At 46.6% G+C, this 22,457-nt stretch overlaps 2 protein-coding genes across 4 annotated transcripts in view; one reads left to right on the top strand and one right to left on the bottom strand.

Annotated features, from left to right (window-relative positions):
- acd (ACD shelterin complex subunit and telomerase recruitment factor) overlaps positions 1-1,358 on the top strand; it is a 9,111-nt gene extending 7,753 nt beyond the window's left edge. The window contains exons 13-14 of the mRNA XM_035417474.1: positions 353-429; positions 679-1,358. Coding sequence (XP_035273365.1) covers positions 353-429; positions 679-751 — 150 coding nt within the window. The 3' untranslated portion in view covers positions 752-1,358. The remainder of the gene's footprint in view (positions 1-352; positions 430-678) is intronic.
- Positions 1,359-2,433: 1,075 nt separating this feature from the next.
- Positions 2,434-22,457, bottom strand: part of carmil2 (capping protein regulator and myosin 1 linker 2) — a 65,513-nt gene continuing 45,489 nt past the window's right edge. For all 3 annotated transcript variants that reach the window (XM_035418755.1, XM_035418758.1, XM_035418756.1), the window contains 9 exons: positions 17,376-17,479; positions 16,176-16,872; positions 11,426-11,548; positions 10,362-10,398; positions 8,773-8,844; positions 7,802-8,188; positions 6,364-6,471; positions 5,437-5,541; positions 2,434-2,835 (listed from right to left, as the gene is read on the bottom strand). In XM_035418755.1, the coding sequence (XP_035274646.1) occupies positions 2,603-2,835; positions 5,437-5,541; positions 6,364-6,471; positions 7,802-8,188; positions 8,773-8,844; positions 10,362-10,398; positions 11,426-11,548; positions 16,176-16,872; positions 17,376-17,479 (1,866 nt within the window). In that variant the 3' untranslated portion in view covers positions 2,434-2,602. The remainder of the gene's footprint in view (positions 2,836-5,436; positions 5,542-6,363; positions 6,472-7,801; positions 8,189-8,772; positions 8,845-10,361; positions 10,399-11,425; positions 11,549-16,175; positions 16,873-17,375; positions 17,480-22,457) is intronic.

The following is a 22,457-nucleotide window of genomic DNA, read 5'->3' as shown; positions in this document are numbered from 1 at the left end:
TTTCCCCCATTAAGAAGTGACACTGTCAGAATCTATAGCTATAGATTCAGCCTTGGGGTGAAACCAAATCTATAAACAATTATAAGAATGTCGAAGAGCCAGCAGATTTAACAATTACGATAAACCATATGATAAATGCATGTCTAAATTAACTCACGTTTTTATGTTTTCAGATTTTTACCTGACTGTTTTGATTGGCTCACTGTGCTAGTTAAAGCAGGCTCGGTCGTTCCAGACCGTCTCAGGAATTCGTTGGGCTCGCAGACTTGGTTTCGGGCCTGGCGCGAATTGACTGCTTGCCGATGGATTAAAACTCCTTCTGTTCTCTCTCCCCCCCCCCCTTCCCTCGCAGTCCCACCCAGATGGCACCCCGTTCCTTTACCGCTACGAGCCAGCTCCGCCAGTCGCCCAGGCGCTGAGCCTCTACAAGTAAGTGCCGCCTCGTGTGTGCAGCGACGGCTAACGAGCTGCAGGGTAACTTCCACCGTTCGCCCTGGGGGCCTTAATCTCGCACCGGCACCTCGTCGTGTTTCTGAACCCGTTTGCGTGAGCCCGTGCTCGCGCGGCTAACGTGCAGCCGAGCCGTTGGAAGTGACCCGGGCTTCGCGCCGCGGCGGTTGCGGTAGCTGACGCTATCGGGTGCTAACGTCGCCCCCCCCCCCGCCCACACCCTTGCAGGGTTCCCGATGACCTTGTGCGCTGGTCCGCGCGCTACCTGCTCGGCCCAGACGGATCAAAGGAGACCAGCTGAGCGCCATCTGGGGCGGCCCGGCGCGCCGAAGAGGGCCCGCCGACTCTGGCTGTGCCGCCGGCGACCCCGGCAGGATCGGCGTATGACGCGCTGGACGTGTGGGTAGCTCCGTGAAGGCTGCCAGGTCGCGGTTTGTGTTTCCGGCTCGGAAGCGCTCGGTCGTGGTTTGCGTACTCGGCTGCCATGACCGTGTGTCCTCAGAACTGGAGGCACCTGAACGGGGAGAGGAACGTGGCACGAAGTCCTGGCATAAATCTCGCTTCAACTTTCTCCAGTGTAGAACAAAAAAGGACATTGTGTTACAATGGGTTGCTGAGGACTGTGGGAGTTGCAGTTTCCCCCCACAGAGTGCTTGCAGTGGTGGTTCTGTGGGTTTATGGGAGTTGTAGGCTTTACCCTCAGGTTGTGTTAATGACACTTGAATCTCTTGTGACCCAAGCTCAGGTTCTTTTAACCACGCCCACTCCGACATCATCGTCCCAGGCAGTACCAGACTGTAATCCACAGCTGATACCTCGGCTTCTTTTTTATATAAGCTGTACTTTGCATTCAGTGTTCATTCATTTTACTCACCTGACAATAAATGGTTTTTATATTTAGTAAATGAGTGTGTTGTCCCATCCCTTTTCTGTCCTATAGAACTCACTGCGTTTTTTGAACTATGTTATCTGCCCTGTATAACCACAGATTTACACTTACCTGATACTCTGCTCCTACGTTCCTTCTGTCCTCTCTGCTTCATAACTACAGGTGGTTCCCATTGGCAGCGGGAGTGTCCTACACTGCATTGCACTTCAGAATGTCCATTGCCACTGTATGGTCCTTGGCAACGCAATAGTGAATTTTCGTGAAATTGTAATGTTTTGGTTTAATCTGTTTAAAAATTTGTATAGCGCTTTTAACAAAGGGGCTTTGTCACAAAGCAGCTTTACAGAGAACCGGCCCCCAAAGAGTAAGCCTAGGGCATCAGTGGCAAGGAAAAACTCCCTGACTGAAGAAACCTTGAGCAGAACCGGACTCAGAGGGGGAACCCATCTGTCCCCCACCTGTTTGTTTAAACAGGTGGGGGACAGCTTTCCATGTTACACAGAATGCTTAGCTATGAGTATATAGGGAGTGAAATAATGTGGCATAACAAACTCCCTAAGAACATTGAGTTTAACCGATTTCTGTAGAAATCACACGTGTAAAACTTTTTGTCCTGTAGATCTCTTACAAAACATTTTTATGTCCAGCACAAGTCTTCTCTTAGAACAATGTATGTAATGTTCCCTCTCACTCAGAGGCGACACACTTGTCCAAATTCCACACTGTGGGTCATTTGGGCCCGTCTTATTTCTGAATTTATGCTTGTTAAAATGAATGTCAATCTGTCTTAGTACTATTTTAACAACCCTCCTTTGAGCTTTTCCTGTTGGAATCCTGACAACCAGTCCAGTATTTAGAACGTTTGGGTGTTAACCAGAAGGTTGCAGGTTTGATTCCCGCCCGGGGCACTGCCATTAACGTAGCCTGCACTGCGTGTAAATATCCAACTGACCGCTCGTAAAACATGAGTGATGTAAGGTCCCCTGGATGAAGACGTTTGCCATGGTGACAAATGAAGTTTTAAACCAAAAAAAAAGCAGGGGTGACCCCACACAAACGCACCAATGATTACAAACCACCATCGCAGACGCAACTCTTGATAACACATCTGAATTCATTTTTTAATAATATTTAACAAGTATAGGTACTGTTTCATCTCTCTTTTTTAAGATTTGTTTGTCATTATTATTTTTTTGTACATAGTCTGGCGTGCAATGCAAAGGGGGAAAACATGGTAGAAAATAGACTCTGCTCCGGGTCAGTTCATGTGTTTCTGAGAGAGGGGGGATCAGTTCTTTGGTCTGATGGTTCTGCTCCTCCCTGCGGCATGTGCTGCTGTGAGACCATTTCGCCCCCCTCCTCCTCCTCCTCCTTCGCCTCCGCCGTGGCGTCTTCCTGTCCGGCCCCCGCTGGGCTTAGCCCCGCCCCCTTCTCCACGACCGAGCTGGCGTCTGTTTCTTGGCTGTTCAGGTTTGTGTCGCTCTTTCTTTCACCTGCTGAGGGCGGGGCATAAGCAAAGGTTTCTTTCACAGGTGCAGTGTACATATGCGCAGACATCTTTAAAGGGAAACTCCTCATTTAATATGCTGGTCTTCACCTTGAGAAAACCTTATTTCTAATCGCCACTAAAAACAAAATGTGCAGAACCCCACCCCAAAAGTAATGTTGTCCGGCTACATAACTTAGCCTTTAGCATCATTTAAGAGAGTGCATTCAAAATTTTGTGGAAACTGTAGTTCAGATTAAATTATAAAACAGACCTTCAATCTTAAGTATAGTAATTGTGACTTCAGAAATAGAGAGAGAACAAGATTTGTCAGCATTACAGTGTTACACCATTAAGTGCCCATTCAAAAGACACCTCTACTCAGATCTGTGAAAGAGCTCTATCCCACTGACATCATTTCTAATCTTCTGCAGATACAGGCTAAAGATTTGGTTTTGATATATGAAATATGGGTCACACCAATTATTCTGAGGGCGAAACGGAGAATATCAGTTTTTTTAGGTGGAGTTCCCCTTTAAAGTCTCCAACCATCAAAGCAGTGGCCCCAGGCAAGCTAAAATGGAGGATTTTTGGGGAACTAATTGGCATCCCTTGGAGAACAGTAGGAGCCAGCACAGACTGGAACAACATTTCCTGAAATCCACTCCTAAAACAAGTGTATTCAGAAAGAGTTATTTTATTTGAACAGTGGTTTATGGAACCAACAGCCTTTTTTTTGGTACTATATAGATTTTTTTTAAAGCGTATAATATATCATATGTTTAGGGTTAAAAGGAGGTTTAGGATATACTTTGGTAATAATTTCACAAGCTACAAACAATAGATGTATTTGCAAATATAGAAAAGGCAAATGGTGTTGATACCTTTTGGACTTCACTGGGAGGCCAATCGTTCAAAAAAGGAGAAACAGCTTCCACCATGTACTAGCATCTATGTTGCCCTAAAGCCTGCTGGTTTTCTCCTGCTCTTTTCCCGTTTACTTTCCTTTCCCCCCCTCCCTTCCTTCCCCCAGTGTTCATTTGAAGAAGCTGGACTGATGCCCCTGTCTCCCAACAATCTAATCAGGTAAGGAGTCTTTGCCAACAAAGATTGTGTACGGAATCCAGAGTGGCGATCGATGTCATGTCCGTTCACACCTTACTAGCATGACAACTTGGCAAGATGTGAACAGGTTCTCCTTCTGGTCAGTTTTTATGTATAAGGACTCTTAGATAAATCTGAACCAATGTGCAACATGAGAAAACAAACCCAGTGGTTTTATTTGGGAGAAGAGCCACAGTATCGTGTGACCAGTCCTGAAATCTCTGCTTTCGCTCTCCATCAGTCACGGTCGCCTAGGTCATTAACGCTCAGGCGGCGAACGTCGGCTTTCCGCTGCGATCGCATTAAGGAGAGGCCGCCTTCCGTAAGCCTGTCACATCAGTTACGTTGCGGAGGACTTTACCCCGGCTTGACTTCGTATCGCAGTCCCACCTAGCGGAGATCGTTCTAGCAAACGGATAGCACATCGTAATGTGAGCCCTGCTCGGGTGCAGTGCGCGAGGGCCGTGATGTAATAATTGATACTTGTAGGCATGCCGAAGGCTCCGTAAAAGAGTTATGATCTTCATAAATAGAGAACGCAGAGCTGTTTGTCAGAGGGCGAAAGCGCAGCAAGACCGGAAGCGGGCACGTCGCTGGCGTAGCAATCTTGCTCGTTTATGTTAGCGCAGCGGTGATCGGAGTTTGAGTGGCAATCACCATGGCGATTTTAAAATCTACTGCTCGTGTACCTTGAGGCTTAATTCTGGTAATGCTTCAAGCTGGTGGAACCTGTCAAGACCCGATTCTGATGTAATAAGGTAGCTGCCTAGAGATTACAGTGCCTGCCTGCCAGTGTTCGGCTAAATTTAATACCGAACGCAGATTACGCTACTATCTTGAGTCAATTGACTACATGGGCGGTGGTGGAGCATCATTACAAAGGCAACACTGGGAAGTAAAAAAGCTGAATACACACTAGTGTTGTTGGTAGGCATTTGCTTCAGCAAGTCATTTTTTTTCCCTTCACAAGACAAATCCAGAGCTAAATGCATTATATGGATGTCGAGAAGGAGAGGCTGGAGGAATATTCTGTAACACCCCGTATTAAATAACAATAATAATAACAAGCGGATGGTTGGCTTCAGGCAATCAGGGCTAAATACGTTTGCCTTTGTTTGCCGTTAAGAAAAATAAAGCGATGGCCTGGAACTAATTTTAAAAATCAATCCTTTTGTTCCGGAGTGATGATTTTGTTTTCTCCGGGAGACTCGATGCCGAGGGAAGTGGTCGGAACTCTGCTAGTCAATGTAATAAGTCTGACTTGAAGTGGCGCTTATGAGCCCATTTGTCATGAATGGATGGGTGTGTAGTGCACTGTGCCACCTGTTACGCTATGAAAAATCAGACTGATCGACGGTGTGTACCTCTATGGTCAATGTGCAATGTCTGTATTCCACCTGGACTCCAACACAAATGTGCCTAACACCCTCTTTAGACCCCAAAAAAGCCCACCACTCTCCATCCTTCAACCGCCCCGCCCCGCCCCCCCCCCCCCCCCCCAACTCACCCCCCTCTCCCTCAGGCTGGTCTTCACTGCAGGGAGGAAGCTCCCCCAGGTTGGCCCGTTTCCTCACCGGGGACCTCTGTAGCCGTGGCAACGCCGCCTTCAGCTCTGAGAAAGGAGAGAACGAGAGGTGTCATGCGCGAGGGGGCGGGGCTCCCAGCCCGAGGTTGTGCAGACAGATTCCCCTCTCCTCGTGGCCCCACGGGGCCACTGCCCGCCCACAGACTGAATCGATAATTAGTCATACTGTGATTCACACTGATTAGACCAGCTGGGGGGGGGTGGCACTGAATTCACTAACAGCTACAATAGGGACCAAAAGTCTGAGGACATGACCAAGTCCTAATTGTTTTCATTATTTATCAAGGAATAATGCAATTATGATGCTGTTCTTTTTCAAGAATACTTTCATGAATGAGAACAAGGGGAGCTTATTTGGATGGTATTCACGCCACAGTCACCAGACCTGAACCCGACTGAACACAAATGGAGTATCCAATTGTACCAGCCATTGAAAATAATAGTTTTATTTATATAACACCTTTTTCAAAGCCAAGATCGCATAAAAAAACATAAAACAGGTAAAATAAAATTAAAAAGTAATCAAAATAATTGGTTCTCAGACTTTTGGTCCCCACTGTACATTTAGAAGTGAAAAAACGGTGTCTGTTACAGACTTCAGTCGCTATAGTTAGAGGCCTAGAAGAGGAGGCCAGGCATGCAGTTACTAAAGATCTATAATTCATTTGTAGGAGTGCAGGACAGAGGAATCCATTTCACTGTAGAATAGGATTCACTCCGGTGGGTGGCAGTGAGCCTTGACACGTCACCAATGGATCACTTTACGATCACAGTTCTTCGAGACGGCAGATAAACCGTGCGAAAACGACGCTTGTGCGCGTGTCACTTCCTGTCTGAGTGCGCGCTCACCCTCCGGGTCCAGCAGGGCGACGTGCTCGCGGAGCGACTCCTCGTGGACGGACACGGCGCGCCGCTGGGGGGACGGCTTCATGCGCGGCCGCGGTTTTGGCAGGGTCTCTGCGGGACACAAAAACACGACCGTCTCTGGACCGCTGACCTCAAACTCCGGTCCTGGAGAGCGGCAGCAGCGCGTGCAGCTTTTCCAGCGCGATGCAGCTTCTCGGTTCGCTCGAGTTAACACACCGAGGGTATTTCACAAAACAGGATTTGTGAGCTAGCCGGATAACCGCACCGAGTAAAAACCCGGAACGGCTATTTTTACTTCAGTCCGTGTGCCAGATCTGGGAGGGTTCCGGGTTTTACCCAGCCCAGTTATCCAGCTAACTCAGTAATCCTGCTTCATGAAACAGGGCCTAGGTGCCCAAGGCCCACACTGGAACCTGACTATAAGGAAACCACAAAGCCAGCAGACACTGCAGTGCTCCATAAACTGCATTTGAGATTCCTGATCTAAATTAAGCTGACAGACTGCGCGCGCACACACACACACACACACACACAACCAGCTTTTGTGCCTCTTCACACTGATGAAAGTCAAGTGTTAACCTCTGTCACCTAAACAAATTTTCAAGGCATCAATATTCCACTTGATTTGCATACAATTACCTTGCACAGCAAAGGTAGACAATCTGCAGCAGAATCCCTTCTATCACCTTTCAAGGACCACCTTCCGTATGTCTTTGGTATTCAAAACCTTCTAAGCAGTACAATTTCAAACACCGGTATGTGATTTTGCGATCAATTTAAATAAATAAATCAGCCACTTAACACACAATGTAAAATTGCCTAATTAAAATTGCCCAAGCAATAAGCAAAATTGATCACAGTTTAAATCGTAAACTCAACAGAATAGAACTTCACCCTCTGGCTCCATTAAGACCAGATCTGAAAATAGCTGTATTCGTGGACAACATTCAGAAACATTCATAGAGCGGAAGCATAAACGCTATTGTACATGGTGCACACACCACTGACTCATGCACAGTCAGTCTAATATGTCAAAGCTTACCCCACCACAACAATGGGCCAAGAATAGACCTGTATTGATTATTTTTAACTGGAACTATAAATCAAGAGCTTAAAATAAGGGAGCACATAACAGCACATAGTGCAATATTGTGATATGCAGCTTTCCCGAGTCCCATTGCATTGCATTGCATTGTCTTATCTCGATGGTTAAATCTACTGTTCAGCAAAATGACACAATGTGCTGATAACTCATTTTTGACAACGGTGTCACATAGCACACTATTGGTGCTAAAACCCTGCTGGTTTTAAGCTCTCAAAATGCAAATGACAATGGGGAAAACTAAAGCTGGTTTCTTCCACATCCAAACTGAATGCGACCACAAAACTTATAAGCCAGGTGCATTGTGGGAGACGGTACCTTCAGTGACGGACTGTGCTTTCTCTGCCCGCACCCGGCTGTCCCCCAGGGAGACCCCCCTGCGTGGTGACGGTGCCGGGGGTGTCTCCCTTCTGGGGGAGGGGGTGGGCGGGTCCCTCGGCTGGGGCTGGGGGGCGTCGGGCTCTGCTGGTTTGTCCTCGCGAGACGGGGAGGTGCTGGGTTGGACGGGCGTGGCCGGGGACGTCCTGGGAGGCGGTGCGGAGGCGGCAGGCTCGGGCACCGGGAGAGGCACCGGGAGAGGGGGTTTGATGGCGGGTTTCGGGGGGAGGGGACCGGGGCGTTCCGGGAGAGGAGGCCTTTCGCCCGGCCCCGAGGCTCTGCGGGACTCCAGTGTGGACACGCCCACCCGCACGGGTCGCCTCATATCTGAGGAAAGAGGGTTCATTAGCGTTGCTTATCACACCGCTAGGTTTACTACTTATGGGACAGCATACGGCTCAATGCATTTTACAACCACACAGCTATATGGGCTGACGGTCCCATACCGGCTACTAGACAGGGAAGAATGAGGCTTCATGAAACTGAAAATGGGCAGAGCTTTCCAATGTTCTCAATGACTCAGTGATTTGAACCACTCGCTCTGGTAGCTAAACAGTGGTATTGAAAACCATTTTGATTGGTTCAAACAAGCCAGTGATAGTTCATTGCAGCTCTGCCCATCATGAGGTTCATGAAGCCTCACTATCCCGTCTCTATGACTACATACATACGGTATATGACCTTATGTGTGTAGGTGAGGCACGCATTAAACTGATGTGTGTTTCCTGCTGACGTACATGACAGCTAATCCGTTCCAGTTAATTGTGATGCATGAAGTGCCTTCATAATGTCATTTGTATGCGCTGATGTCTTCTTGCCAGGTCTTTGTTGAATAAAGCAGTTAATCTCAATGAGAGTCAGCTGCTAAAATAAAGATGAATGAAATAAAATCTTGCAGGTGTGCGTGTTACCTGATGATGTGGACATTGTGCGAGGTTTCATGAAGGTGGGCGGGGGTTCAGGTTTACTGTCAATGATCGTCCCTGGAACAGAGGAACAGAAGGCGCTGAGAGAAAACACACACACTCACACACATACGCGCTCACACACACACCTAAATAAATAGACAGACTGTACTGAGAACACTGACAAACATAAAACATTGGAATATGCCCGCGTACGCACGCCCACGCACACGAAATGCTGCACTGACAGAAAACACACAGACCGAGTCGAGTACTGCACTAACACAACACGCACACTGTGCTCAGAGAGAATGCACAAACACACACAGCGCTGCACACAGAGAGCACAGACAGACCGAGAATGACAGCGTGACTTATAACATCTCCCCAGGCGAGGGATTACATCCCTCAGAAAATGACCTCTGAAAGTTCCACATCAGTAACACTTCAACAACAACATTGACCTTTGACCTCTGACACCATTTTGGTTCAAGAGACGTCTAAGTGCCCGTGCTGACGGTCCTGCACGAGCGGCGACTCAACGATACGGCGTGACCTCTGAGGATCTGTGCCAGCCTGCTGCTGAGTCATGACTGCTGCAGGGGAGCCGGTAATAATGGCCGTCTTCGCTGTATTCACAGATAAACACAGATGTCCTTACGCACTCAGGGATATCCACAAAGACAATTCTAGTGCTCTACTCAGTGACTATGGATAAAAAACCAGTACTCAATGATAGCTACAGACGAAATATTTATACACTACTCAAAGTCAAAGGAACTTGCACACAACGATAACTACACTGATGAACTTATTCGACGCTGAAACAAATTGGTAGCTGGTGATGCAGTGTAATCATTACACTACTCTATTCAACAGATAGGATAACAGAAATCCTTAAGCACTTATTAATAAACGTGCACAACTCATCTGTGGTAACTAGATAGAATTCCACGGCTCCAGCCAACACCTGTAACAATAAAAATCTGTACACCCTGAGTCTATTACTGTTCTACACAAAAGATATGGACCTCAGAAATCTTTACACACAGACAACTACACACAGAATGTTACCAGCCTACTCCACTGTAACAAGACATGTAGCTGTAAACACTGATAACTACTGATTGCATGTTGCTGGTCTAATCAACCATTGTAACTGCAGATATCCAAACACACTGAAAACTGACTGACAGCTGCTGATCCACCGAGCAGCAATAACTAAAGAGCTCTATTTATTTTAATAATTGCATATTGAGTTCCGTCGCTCCCTTCAACATCTATAACTACAGACATGCATACATACTGATAATGGCTGATTAAAAATATTGATCCACATCAGATCATTAGATCTAAGCCCAATCAATAATTTATGGGCTGTTCTGGGCCAATGCAACAGCATTTTCTACTTTCGATAAATGCAACAGCACTTGGTAACTATAATTTCTGACATCTATGCAGCACCACTGTTCTAAATAAGACCTACACCTGCAGAATCCACTGAGCTAGCAGAGGCAGGGCACATGCAGTGATGCCAGGTGCAGAAGAACCATCCAGCAATGCTACAGAGGGCTACAGAGTAAAACATGTCTTACCTTCAGAGTCTGCCTTCCTCAGTTCTCCCTCTTTGTTCTGCAAGAGAGAGAGAGTCTGCTAAAATTTCCTATCATACCAACCTCTACCTCGCCCTTGCTCTCTGTGTCTTCAGCATCCCCGTATACAAAGTGTGTGGGAGATAACACAGTTCAGCTTTCTCCTTCTACATTTTACTGCTTACCCCATTGGTCAGGATATTAATGCACTGTCCAATTACAATAAACCAGAAGGTACCCAGTTACAGGGTTAATGAAAGAAGGTTAGGAGCAACTGTGACGTATTCATCAAGTTGGGCTAAACTGAAATTAAGCAGCTCCATTTGTTTATTTTACTGCTTTACTTCTAGTTTGGCATCAATGCATAGATATGTCACAGCCTGTTCTAACCCTGTGCTTGTGACTGTGCCCGTTTCAATGAAATAAAGTGTCTTGTGTCTCCCCCACCCTAACGTTAGCCATATGCCCCACTCAGTGTCTAAAGCTACACATCAGCCAATTGAACCCAACCACTGTGCTTCCATCAAGCAGGTAGAATGATTTAACATTCCATGTTTGGGAGGTGTATATTCCTGTGCGAAAACTGGGCAGGTTAGGGCCTGCGTTCATAAAACATCTCAGACTAAGTGTGGTGATCTAGAATCAGGCTTTACCGGCCAGTGTTCCAACACTATCCATGATGAGCTTAAAGCCAAAGCTGATCCTAGATCAGCAATCATTCTCTGACATGCTCTATGAATAAAAGCCCAGGACTACAGGACAGCGCCTTCCTCCCAGGGGCCACTTGAAGCCAGAACCCAGAACCTGCTGGCTATGCTTTCTGCGCCTGCCACCGAGCCTTGGCACCGCTGCCTGGGGGACATCGCCAGGGAGGAACCTGACCCGCCAGCATCATCGCTGCAATAACCCGATCTGTCCCAGAATGCTCCAGGGAACGAGAGGGCAGTGGGGGGGCGCCGATAATAATAGACGTCCTTGCACGGCCTCGGCCAGAGGGGCGAACCAAAAACCCTCTCCGCGAGCGACGGGCGGGACATCCCGTTCAGGGATTTAGGGCAGCCCCTCACCTGGGCCCTCCTGGAGTCGGACGGCAGGGTCTTGGTGACCCCCATGCGGTGCAGCATGACGTGGACGCGCTGCTCAAAGCTGGAGGGGCCCTCATTGGATGAGCCTTTCTCACTCAGGTGTTTCTGGAAAAGGACAGCCAATAGGAAGGGGGTCAGCATTAGCACCACCTAGATAACTACACCTCCTTTCCCATTACATTCTATCAGCTGTTCTGCTGCTATTGATACACACAACACAGCTCTGCATAGGTGCATATGTATTTCACATCCTTATACAGGTCCTGTTATGAGTTCACATTTACACATCTGCAGTACTGTACCCTTCAGTTATATTGGCCGGTTATTATGTTCGCTGTCTATTCGCAAACAGATGGCTGGATCCTGGGTTTTATTTCATAGTTACTGAAAAAATCTGGATGTTGTACGTAGCCCAATCGATGGCAGAATACCCAGGTGGAAACTCAACTTGCAACCACTCACTTTTCTAGGCCACAGATACAACAAAACAAAGAAACCACCCAGCTGCAACAGTGTTACTTACTCTCCAAGCTCATATTCACCAAAAGAGAGAAACCATCCAGCTGTAACAGTCTGTCTTACACTTGTGGTCTTCAGATGCAACAGAGAGAAGCTAGTTGGCTGCAGGAGTGTCACAGATACACCAAGGGGGAGAAACCATCAAGATGCAACAGTGACATTCAAACTCCTAGGCCACAGATAGGCTTGGTGAGAAAGACCCTTGAGCAGCTACGTTAATACTCACTATTCTAGGCATGCAACATGCCAGAGAATATAAACTCTACCACTGCCGTAATTCCCCTGGGTTGGAGAAACTCCCCTTACTCTCCTTGCCTTTTCTAGGAGCTGAAGCAGAGGTGCACCTTCATAAATGTTTCTATGTGATGATATGGGTGGAATAGGGACCATTTCAGTCTCATGACTGCCAGGGTTCTTACAGCTAAAAAAAAAATGAACATCTTTGAATTATTTCTGAGTGGCAGGTCCAGCAGTTTCTGTTGCGCACACTCCTGGTTGTAGAGACACTGTAATGAAGGCGATGTTTGAAGGCCCACAGGTCCTGAGGAGGTATCTCAGAGAGCCTGCAAGTCCACTGAACACACTGCTTGACTATTTCAGCCCAAACTCCCCACAGCATTACTATTAAGGCTTTTCAAGGATTCAAGGGCTGGACTGGAGTGCACTGGATTTACTAGTGCCACTGTGGGACTTGTAGTCACCTGTGCCCTGTTATGTTTCTGCCATGTGCAGACCAACGACTACACAGCTATGGCCTCTGGTTTAAGTGGGAAGGTAAACTCAAAACCTAATTTCCAATTGAGAGCAAGATCTGTCAAAATTGCTCTCTCACTCAAAGTAGCAAACAAGCTGTTTTGGGCAGGTATTCACATTATTATGTTTAAAATACAAGCTTATTTTACAGCTTATACTGTTAATAGTGTGAGTCTAGGGTTACTAAACATTTTTAAACTTTGAACTATCTATTCTTTTTTGTTTTCTTTCAAATTCGAAATTACTGGTTGAAATTGTAGGCCTGTCCCACCACTGCAAAATCAGTCATTAATCTGGGAGGGAACACACTGGCACACGTTTTCTCTGAAGGCCTGAACCCAACCGACCACAGGAGTCGCTGTTGAGCGATAAAGGTGAAAAAACAGACTGAAACTCTCCCTCCCTGTGCGACTTTTTGGCTGACCGCCCGCCACCCCACGGGACTTTCAGTCTCAACCAGCAGTGACAGGGTCAGGGTTCGGTCAGAATCTGGTCAGGATCCGCCGTGAACCCATTCCAGACCATGGGGTACATTGCTTTAATAGGAACAGGTGAGACTGCCAGTACTTATTTTTGAACTGCTGAGCAGTGCTTCAGCACAAATGATTTTGTTAACCCTCACATTGTTTTATGCATGTGACAGGTCTGGTAGGACCTTCAATAATAATATTGATGATAATAATACATTTTATTTATACAGCTCCTTCCCAGAGCCCAAGGTTTCTTAACAAAGTTGAAAGGGTAAAAAACAGTAAGTACAGTAAGCACAGAAGGCAGTAGGTCAGTAATACAGAAAGGAGTACAGAATAAAGCATAAACACAGACAACAACATAAGAATCAAGGCAATAGTGAAGCAGTGATTTAAAAACTTAACTCCCTACTTCCCTAATGTTTACTGGAAGAGCATTACACAGAGAGGGAGCAGCCACAGAGAAATCTCTGTCACCACACTAACAGAGATGGGTCCAGGGGGTGGTGAGTAGAGCACCAGTATTGGAGGAGTGGAGGGTGCAAGGGGGAGTGTACACAGTTAGCAGATGAGTGAGGTAGGGAGGGGCCAGGTCATTGAGTCTTTGAGAACACAGAGGCTTCAGCTGCACTTTTATTCGCGCCACACGCCTGGGGTGAACATAAATCAGTCTTTCTCCATGGCTGCTCCATCCACACAGGTCATGTGATGCTGGAGTCAACCTATCTACAGTCAGCCTTGGGGGGGGGGATTCAAGGATGCAATAGAGTTGGTGTAGTCTAGACTAGGTCACCAAGGCAACACAGTGCCATTCGCTAAGGACGGTGGCGTGAAGACATCTCCTGGCTGAGAGCATCATGGGATCATTAGCCGATCTGAATGAAACCAAGATGACCAATTAATTTATCAGCTTTACTTGTATAGCGCTTCTCACAGAGGCACTTCAGATGCCTAGTCTTTAGATTATCATCTTTGAGAAGCAGACAATATCATTTGTATGACTATAGGAGTGTATCTGTTTTCTCTCTCTGCCCCCTCTCCCTACTCTCCACTCCACAAACATGAAAGGAAACATCCTTGGGGCAATTAAGCCATGTTACAGGTCTATACAAGTCTGGCTTGTTGTGGAGAGTTGTTTCCCCTCCTGTATCTCTCCCTGGACGAGCTACAGGACACCATATTACATTGATATATATATATATATATATATTGATATATTATATATATATGTATTATATATATAATATATCAATATATATTATATATATATATATTGATATATATATATATAGATATATTGATATTGATATATATTAATTATATAATATTAATATTATATAATATTACATATTACATATTACATTGGGGGTCACAGACCCTGCATGGCTACATGCCACACAAAGATACATATTCCTTTTAAGTTTGAATTTAATCTGTGATATTTAATTGAAATCACTGAATGAAATGTCTATATAATGTTTGTTGAGGCCTGATAGTTGAAATCTCAATTTTTAGAACCTGTTTCAAGCAGAGATCGCAACTGGTGAGATTGAACAATTATTTGTTGACAAATCACCTCTTGTTGTCAGAAGCAGTAGTGAACTTCTATTTTCTTCTTTTATAGCTCAGCTGGATTACCTCCTAACATATTCATCCCATATTTGATCTCATTATAAAGACCTCAAGACAATGAATCTTTTGATAATAATATCATAGTGCGTAGCCTTGCTTCCAACAACATAAGGCCACTTTAAAACATAAATTTGGTAGTTTTCAGATAAGACACAGCCCTACAATTCACACATCTGGAGGAGGTAGTTCTTGGGTGCCAGTAACATCTGTTGTGGGGGATATTATGGGGTTGATATCTGCTGTTGCCATCTGAGGAATCTGAACTTTGCATCTGGGCCTGGTGTTATGTGGTGTTTGATGTGCACAAAATCTGATGTTTTTGTCTTACAGCTCACCTGGCATTTTTACATTTTCATCCTTGGCTTTTTGTAATGTTCAGCAGTCTCTTGGTTTTGGACTGCGATCATGGTTTCCTCAGGATTGTTTGGGAGAACAGGTTGTGGTTTGGCATTTTCTTTCATTAATTTCTTTTGTGACTGTAATTTTTCATCGTTTCATCGTGTATAACATCGTGTTTTCTGTTTTTTAAGGTAGTTGAACCTCATCTTTAGATTAGAAGTGAATTTTTGTGGCTATTTTGATGAATTTCTTCATTTTAATCCGGTTGTGAGCTGTACATTTGATAAAGGTTGGTCCAACAGATCTGCCTATTAATGAATGTGGCGATTTAATGAATTATATTGATATCTTAATATCGATAATAATTAATTAAATTGACTACATTTATGTTATGCTGGACAAGTGAGGGGTTTCCTTTTAACTGTTGATGCACTTGTATTCAGTATTCAGAGAGGTAGTGGTTAAAACTGCAGGATACATAAAATTAAACATATTTTATTTAATCCTCACTTCACTGACACACGGTCACGAAGACAGCGGAACTCCAGGCCGGAACCCCAAAAACCAAACAATTGGGGTAAAGAACTCCCCATTGGGAAGAAAAACACTTAATGTCGGCCAGAAAAAAACTGCCCGACGGGAAGAAATCTATAGAGGGGGAGCCTATCCTTTGCAGGCCGGGCCCAGGGCAATAGTGAAGATAATAAATGGTAGCAGCAATGTAAGGAGGGATCCAACAGAGCAAACGATACAGTGGGTTAGGCAGAGCGTCAGAACGACCCCAAGGACAACCACTGGACCAGCAACAACATCAGCAATGCATTCTGGGAAGCAGGAAGTGAGCTCATAGAACTCACACAGAGCCATAAACACTGTGACATTGTTGCAGACTGCTGCTGACTAAACAGATGTACACGCCTAAACCATTTACACCCAAAAAGAGAGTTGAAGACACCCCACTTGCCTGCAACTCCCCTGACCCCTGACCCCATTCCCCTAACCCTCTGTAGATCTCATACCTTGCTGCGGGTGCCTGCATCATCGGGTTCGAGTCCCGTGAGCAGGATGAGGGACTGAGACTTCCCCTCCCTCAGAGAACGCCGCGTCGCTTTCAACTTCCTCTCCCCAACCGGCGTCCGGCTCTTCTCCAGGGTCCTGCTCTTCTCACGCTCGACGACGGGGACAGGGGCGGGACCGAGGGTGGGGTAGGGGGCCGGCGTGAGTGTGGTGGGGGCTACGGGGGAGGTGGCCGCGGGAGGAGACACTGGTGTGACGGCGGTGGCAGGTGTCGTGGTTGGCGTGGGGGTGGGGCTCGGTGTCAGGGCGGGGCTGGGGGCGGGGACTGCGACCGGGAGGGCCGGCGTTTCCGCCACGGCGGCGGTTCCCTTGGCGGCATTCTCCTCTGCTGCCTTCTCCCTCCCCTTCTCCTTCTCTCTCTCTCTTTCTCGCTCTTTCTCCCGCTCTTTCTCCTTCTCTCTCTCCTTCTCTGCCCGAGCCGCTTCCCTCAGCGGCCGTATCAAATCCGCAATTGAAGTCTTTTTGATCTTCCCCTCTGGGCCCCCCTCGCCCTTCGACCCCCGGGCCGCACGGACTTTCTTGAAGGCGAAGAAGTCCCCAAACTTCTTCTTGATGTTCTTGGAGGGGCCAGTAGAGGGCGCTGAGCTGGCAGGCTCTACAGGCTGTGCTTTTACTGGGGGCTCCTCCCTCTGGCTCTTACTGCACACAGGAATGGTAGGAAAGTGAGTTTCTGAGAACAGCCCAGAAAGATGCTTTGCAGACTACTGGACAGTAATAAATGAAATGTTAAAATAAATAATATAATTCTCAAGTAAAAATGCAAGTAAGGATGATACTGTATGAAGACCAGCAGGAAAACATCAGTCTGATGGTTTTGTTTTTCTTGTATAGAGAATATGTGAGTGCGTGCACAATGTGTGTGTGCATGCATGCGCATATGCATATGAGTGCATGCATGGGAAAGTGTGGTCACGTGTGTGTATGTGCATTTGTGTGGTGCGTGTGTGTGCATGTGTGTGCATTAGTGTGTGTGTATTTGTGCGTGTGCGTGTGTGTGTGTGTTTGTGAGTGTGCATGTGTGTGTGTGCGCACGTGTATGTATATTTGTGTGTGTGTGTATGTATATGTGTGTGTGTCTGTATGTGCGTGTATGTGTATGTGCATGTGTGTCTGTGTGTGTATTGCTGTTGCGTGATACTCACAGGGGGTTGTCAGGGATGATCTTCTTTGTGAAAAACTCCTCTACTCCCTCATCCACTCTCCCCATGGTCTCATTCTGGTCATTTTCGCTCTCAGCTGCCGGCTCCTGTCCCACACACACACGCACACACACACACAGGTAAGTCACACACACAAGCACAATGACTGAGTAACTAAGCATCCACTCTGCAATCTGAGTGCGCTCAGATACGACCCTGCCTGTGTGAGAGCGTGCATCTGTTTCTTCCGTCCCCAGGGAAACAACAACCACCAGTCCCTCCCTCTTACTGCTCCCCCCAACACTGTGACTCATTGTACATCAGACACAGCAGTGTGCCCATGACTGCCTCTCCCTCTCCCTTTCTCCTTCTCTCTTTCCCTCTCTCTCTCTCTCTCTCCCACTCTCCTGCTCTCTGTCCCTGTCTCTCCGTTAATCCTGCGCTCTTTCCCTCTCTGCCTCTCCCTCTTTCCTGCTATCTCTTTCTCTCTCTGCCTCTCCCTTTCTCCTTCTCTCCTGCTCTCTCTTTCCCACTCCATCGCTCTGTTCAGTCCACTTGCTCCATTGACAAGCATGGTGCGACAAAAGCTTCCGTAGAAAATAAGGATTTTAACAAAAATGAGATAATACTAATAATTTTGATTGTTTTACTGCTTAACTGATCTTTTATTATTGAGATATTCTGAATAATAAATTCAAAATGGAGGCAGTGCTCAGATTTAGGAAGTCACACCCACTGTCCCTCAATGTTTGACAGACTCAAAGTCTCTCTAACACACACACACATGCACATGCACACGCACACACATACACACACACACGCGCGCACACGCACACGCACACGCACACACATACACTCACACACACACACACACACACACACAGGCCTATCAGCATTCAGTGGCATCTCCTCTGCAGCACGCTGAAGAGCCTTTCCCAGGGGACACAAATTTGCCCACACCAGAGTGTCTGGGTCTTGCGGCGACTCACACGATGACTTCATAGCTAACCATGTGACCAGTGAAGGTGAGGATTTTTTTCCCCCTTCCTTCCCTAGAACACCATTACTGGGCGGAGACAGCCACATACATACATACATACATACATAACACAGCTGTGACCTGCTGCTGAGACTACAGGACGGACCAACCCATTACCTACACGTGTGTGCGCGCGGAGAGGGTGAGCTACACCAGGGGCTCTCGTATGTGGCCCTGGGGACCAAATTGTGCATGCTGGTTTTGGTCACGCCCAAATAAGGTTCCTGAAAATGTGTTTAAGTCCTTTGGAAATGTATTTCAACACAAAGCAGGTTCGGACCACTGCCTTCTCTACCATGGCACTGATTTGATTGTGACTTTAGTTATCTCTGGCTCTACTGGTGGCTTTATAGCCATGGTAAATGTGTCTTCTGTAAGCTGCAAGGGTTTGCTACATCTCTAAGCTGTAGGCAATTTCACATTGCTTCGCCTTTGGAGTTTTTATCCTCCACAAATGATGTCAGGTGCCCACACTTTCAGCTGTTAGATCCACACTGAATTCATCTGCCAAATGCAAGCTCTGTGTGAAGGAATAATTTGCAATAAAACACACGACAGAAAATGAAACCACTAATTGACCTGAATTTGGAACCATTCATGGTTTGCATACCTATTTCTGACTTCAAGAGACACTAAAATTTCTTAATTAAGAAACAACAGCTTTTCTCATTTCAAAGGCTTCAATTTTTATTGGAAGGGAAAGCAGCATATGCAGCTGGTCTCTGTGACTGAGGCTAAAGCCCCCTGTTCTGCTGCATGTAGACTAAAGCCATACGAACAGAGCCAGCCCCTTGTGGTGGATTCTGCCTGCAAGAGGCTTGCGTTTGCCTGGCATTACAGAACTGGGTGAAGTACCCAGAGCTCCAGTATAGGGGGGCTCAGGGCCTTTTCTGCAGGAAGGAGAGAGAGAGGAAGAGAGAGAGAAAGGGAGGGCGAGGCGGAGAGAGAGGAAGCAGAATCAGAAAACCAAGCTTCATGGCCACCAGGAGATTCAGCGAGGAGAGCTGGCAACAACATCTGAACACTTTTGCAGCTCTGCAGATAACATAAACACACACACAAACACACACGCACACACACACGCACGCACACACGCACGCACACACACACACACGCACGCACACACACACATATACACACACACACATACATACAGACACACAAACACACACGCACACACACACACACACACACGCATACACACATACACACAAACACGCACGCACGCGCACACACACACACACACACACACGCAAACACACGCGCACAAACATACACAAACACATACATACATACATACATACACACGCACACACACAGTGGGAGAAGCCACAGTGTCTTTCTCCTCTCTCTGTCTCCACCCTTCTCCATCCAATTTTTTTCTTCACACAAGCAAAAATAAGGAGTGTGATCCCTTCCTCTCTCTCTCTGATTTCACACAGTTTAACACGTGCATTGCTCCCTCTATCAGAGAAACAAGAGAAGCAGTGGTATCAATGCCTTGCTTGCTCTCTCTCTTTCTCTCTCTCTCTCTCTCTTAAGTAGCAGTATGCAGATGCTGTAAATGTACTGTCTCCTGCCTCTGCAAAAATCAGACACAGGTACATCAATGCAGGAACAGTTACAGCTATGGCAAGCAGCATCTTAGACATAGAAATACACTTCAAAACCACACACACACACTCAAACATAAGCCTGCACGCACACACACCCACACAAGCACGTACATACACACACGCATGCACACACATGCACTCATCGTCAGCCTGCACACACGCACGCACACACAGATTCTGAAGCCTACAGGCAGTGAGAACCGAATGCAGGGGGATCCACTGAAAACTATAGCAACCGTATGCAAATGAGGCACCGCGCCGCATGAGGAAAGGATTATAAATCATTTAGCACACCCCAGCCAATCAGAGGGCCCCGATCCTCATCATTCCACTCCAACCCACATCAAATAGAAATAAAACCCACACAGAATTCAACAAGGGACGGGGAAGGCGTTTCCACTCGTGTTACAGACACGCAAATTTACACACATGCACACACGCGAGCGCACACACACACACACACACACACACACGAGCGCAAATTCTCGCACATTTATACAAAAGCATACGAACATGCACATCTGCTGGACACACACACACACGCAGACATATATACAGGTTCCTACATCAACATACAGTATATCCACAGGTAAATATAAACACAAACCTGGATATATACAAACACATTCTGCACACAAGAATGCATACAGACTCTCACATACATGTAAATATTCCCTCTCTATTCCTCCAACAAACAGACAAAAATAAGCCAAATAAAGATGATTTTTTTTTTCATCCTTCAGTGCAGGAGCAATGTGCACTAAATGACTGCAGGGATTTTGGAAACTGAATGCATTTGGACACTGTGTTCTCTTGCTAATATTAAAACGACCTCCAGTATTCTGGTCAAGGGGTTCCACTGTTCCATGAGATCATAATAAAAGAGCCTGTATTTATATTTTCCAGGATTCTATTCGAGAATCTCCAAGATTTTAATGAAATCTCTATTGCACAAAAGTCTATTGTGAGAGGTCTAGTCCCCAGAATTCTTCCATGAGAGAAAGTCCCAATATTCTAAGACTGAAAGTATGAGGGGTTCATTATATTCCCCGGAATTCTACTACTGGGTCAATTCCCCAGAATTCAACTCTATCCAGGGGGTCTACCAAGGGATCTATCTAGGGGGTTCTACAGGATTCTGTGTGTGTGAAATTAGCATAGGATTCTACTGAGAGGCCTGCGCTCTATTGCTCAAGATATTAATTCAGCAGGACACTCCTGTGTGGGAGTCTCCCCACTCTCCATGGCCCTACTGAAAAAGTGGTCTCTCTCATCCCCACGGGATTCCACAGAGAAAGGGCCGCATCAGTGCAGATATGCCATCGAGGCCACGCCCACATTTTGTTTATAAAATGTTTCGCGATGAGGCACGGTAACCTGCCGAACCCGGTCACATATACCTGTTGACAAAAACACTGACGCAAGCTGCCACCCTCACACTCGCACCTCAGAGGACAGGGCACTGCATGCACATGAGCAAAGCAGTCACTAGCAGGGCCAAAGCTGGGTCTCAGCATCTGTATAACGTGACATGTGAGGACCATGACATCCGTAAACATTACTGTAACACTGTGGGGACTTCTGGAGCTTAGTGTACACATGCACACACACACGTACACACACACACACACCTACACGTACACAGGTACACACTCTCACTCGGTCCCGCACCCTTAAACGTGTTGTCACACTCTCAAATGTGTAAATGCAACATTTACGCACACATTGTCATGCTCTCCCTCACATAACACACATTCTCACACACACTCACAACACACACCTGACACACCCTCTGGGTTTGTCGCACACACATAAACATTACACTCTGCCCGATACAATACATGCACACACACGCTCTGAGCACCCTCCCTCATCCCTCGTTCCCCTCACAGAACGAAGAGATGGCAGACTGAGCACTTTCATCCTCCCATCTCCCTGGAAACACGGGAGATCCTCCACCAGCCCCCGAGACTCCCCCATAACACACACACACACACACACACGTACACACACGCACACACCCTGCCCCCTACACCTGCTAGCCAGCAACATCTATACTATCGATACAGACATCATCATCAAACAGGCACACAGCCACCAAGCCGCAGCAGCATCACAACATATTAGATGCACTATTAATCAGACCAGCCGAGGAGATGGGCAGCAACAACACGGCAAACGCACTAATAAGCACAGAGAGGGACCGAGATACGCCTGCACCACGCATGCAGGTGGAGGCAATCCAACACACACACACACACACACACACACACACACACACACACACACACACAGACACACACACACACACACACACAAAGCCTCCAAGGGTTTTTCAAATCAAGGCTGAACACAGGCTAACAATGAAATAATGCACACACCCACAATACACACACACACGCACAAAACCATTACACGCAGACAAGACAC

This window comes from Anguilla anguilla, chromosome 5, assembly GCF_013347855.1.
Source record: "Anguilla anguilla isolate fAngAng1 chromosome 5, fAngAng1.pri, whole genome shotgun sequence".
Taxonomy (NCBI): Eukaryota; Metazoa; Chordata; class Actinopteri; order Anguilliformes; family Anguillidae; genus Anguilla; species Anguilla anguilla.
Note: the sequence above shows the minus strand (reverse complement) of the source record. Positions and strands in the feature narration are given on the sequence as shown.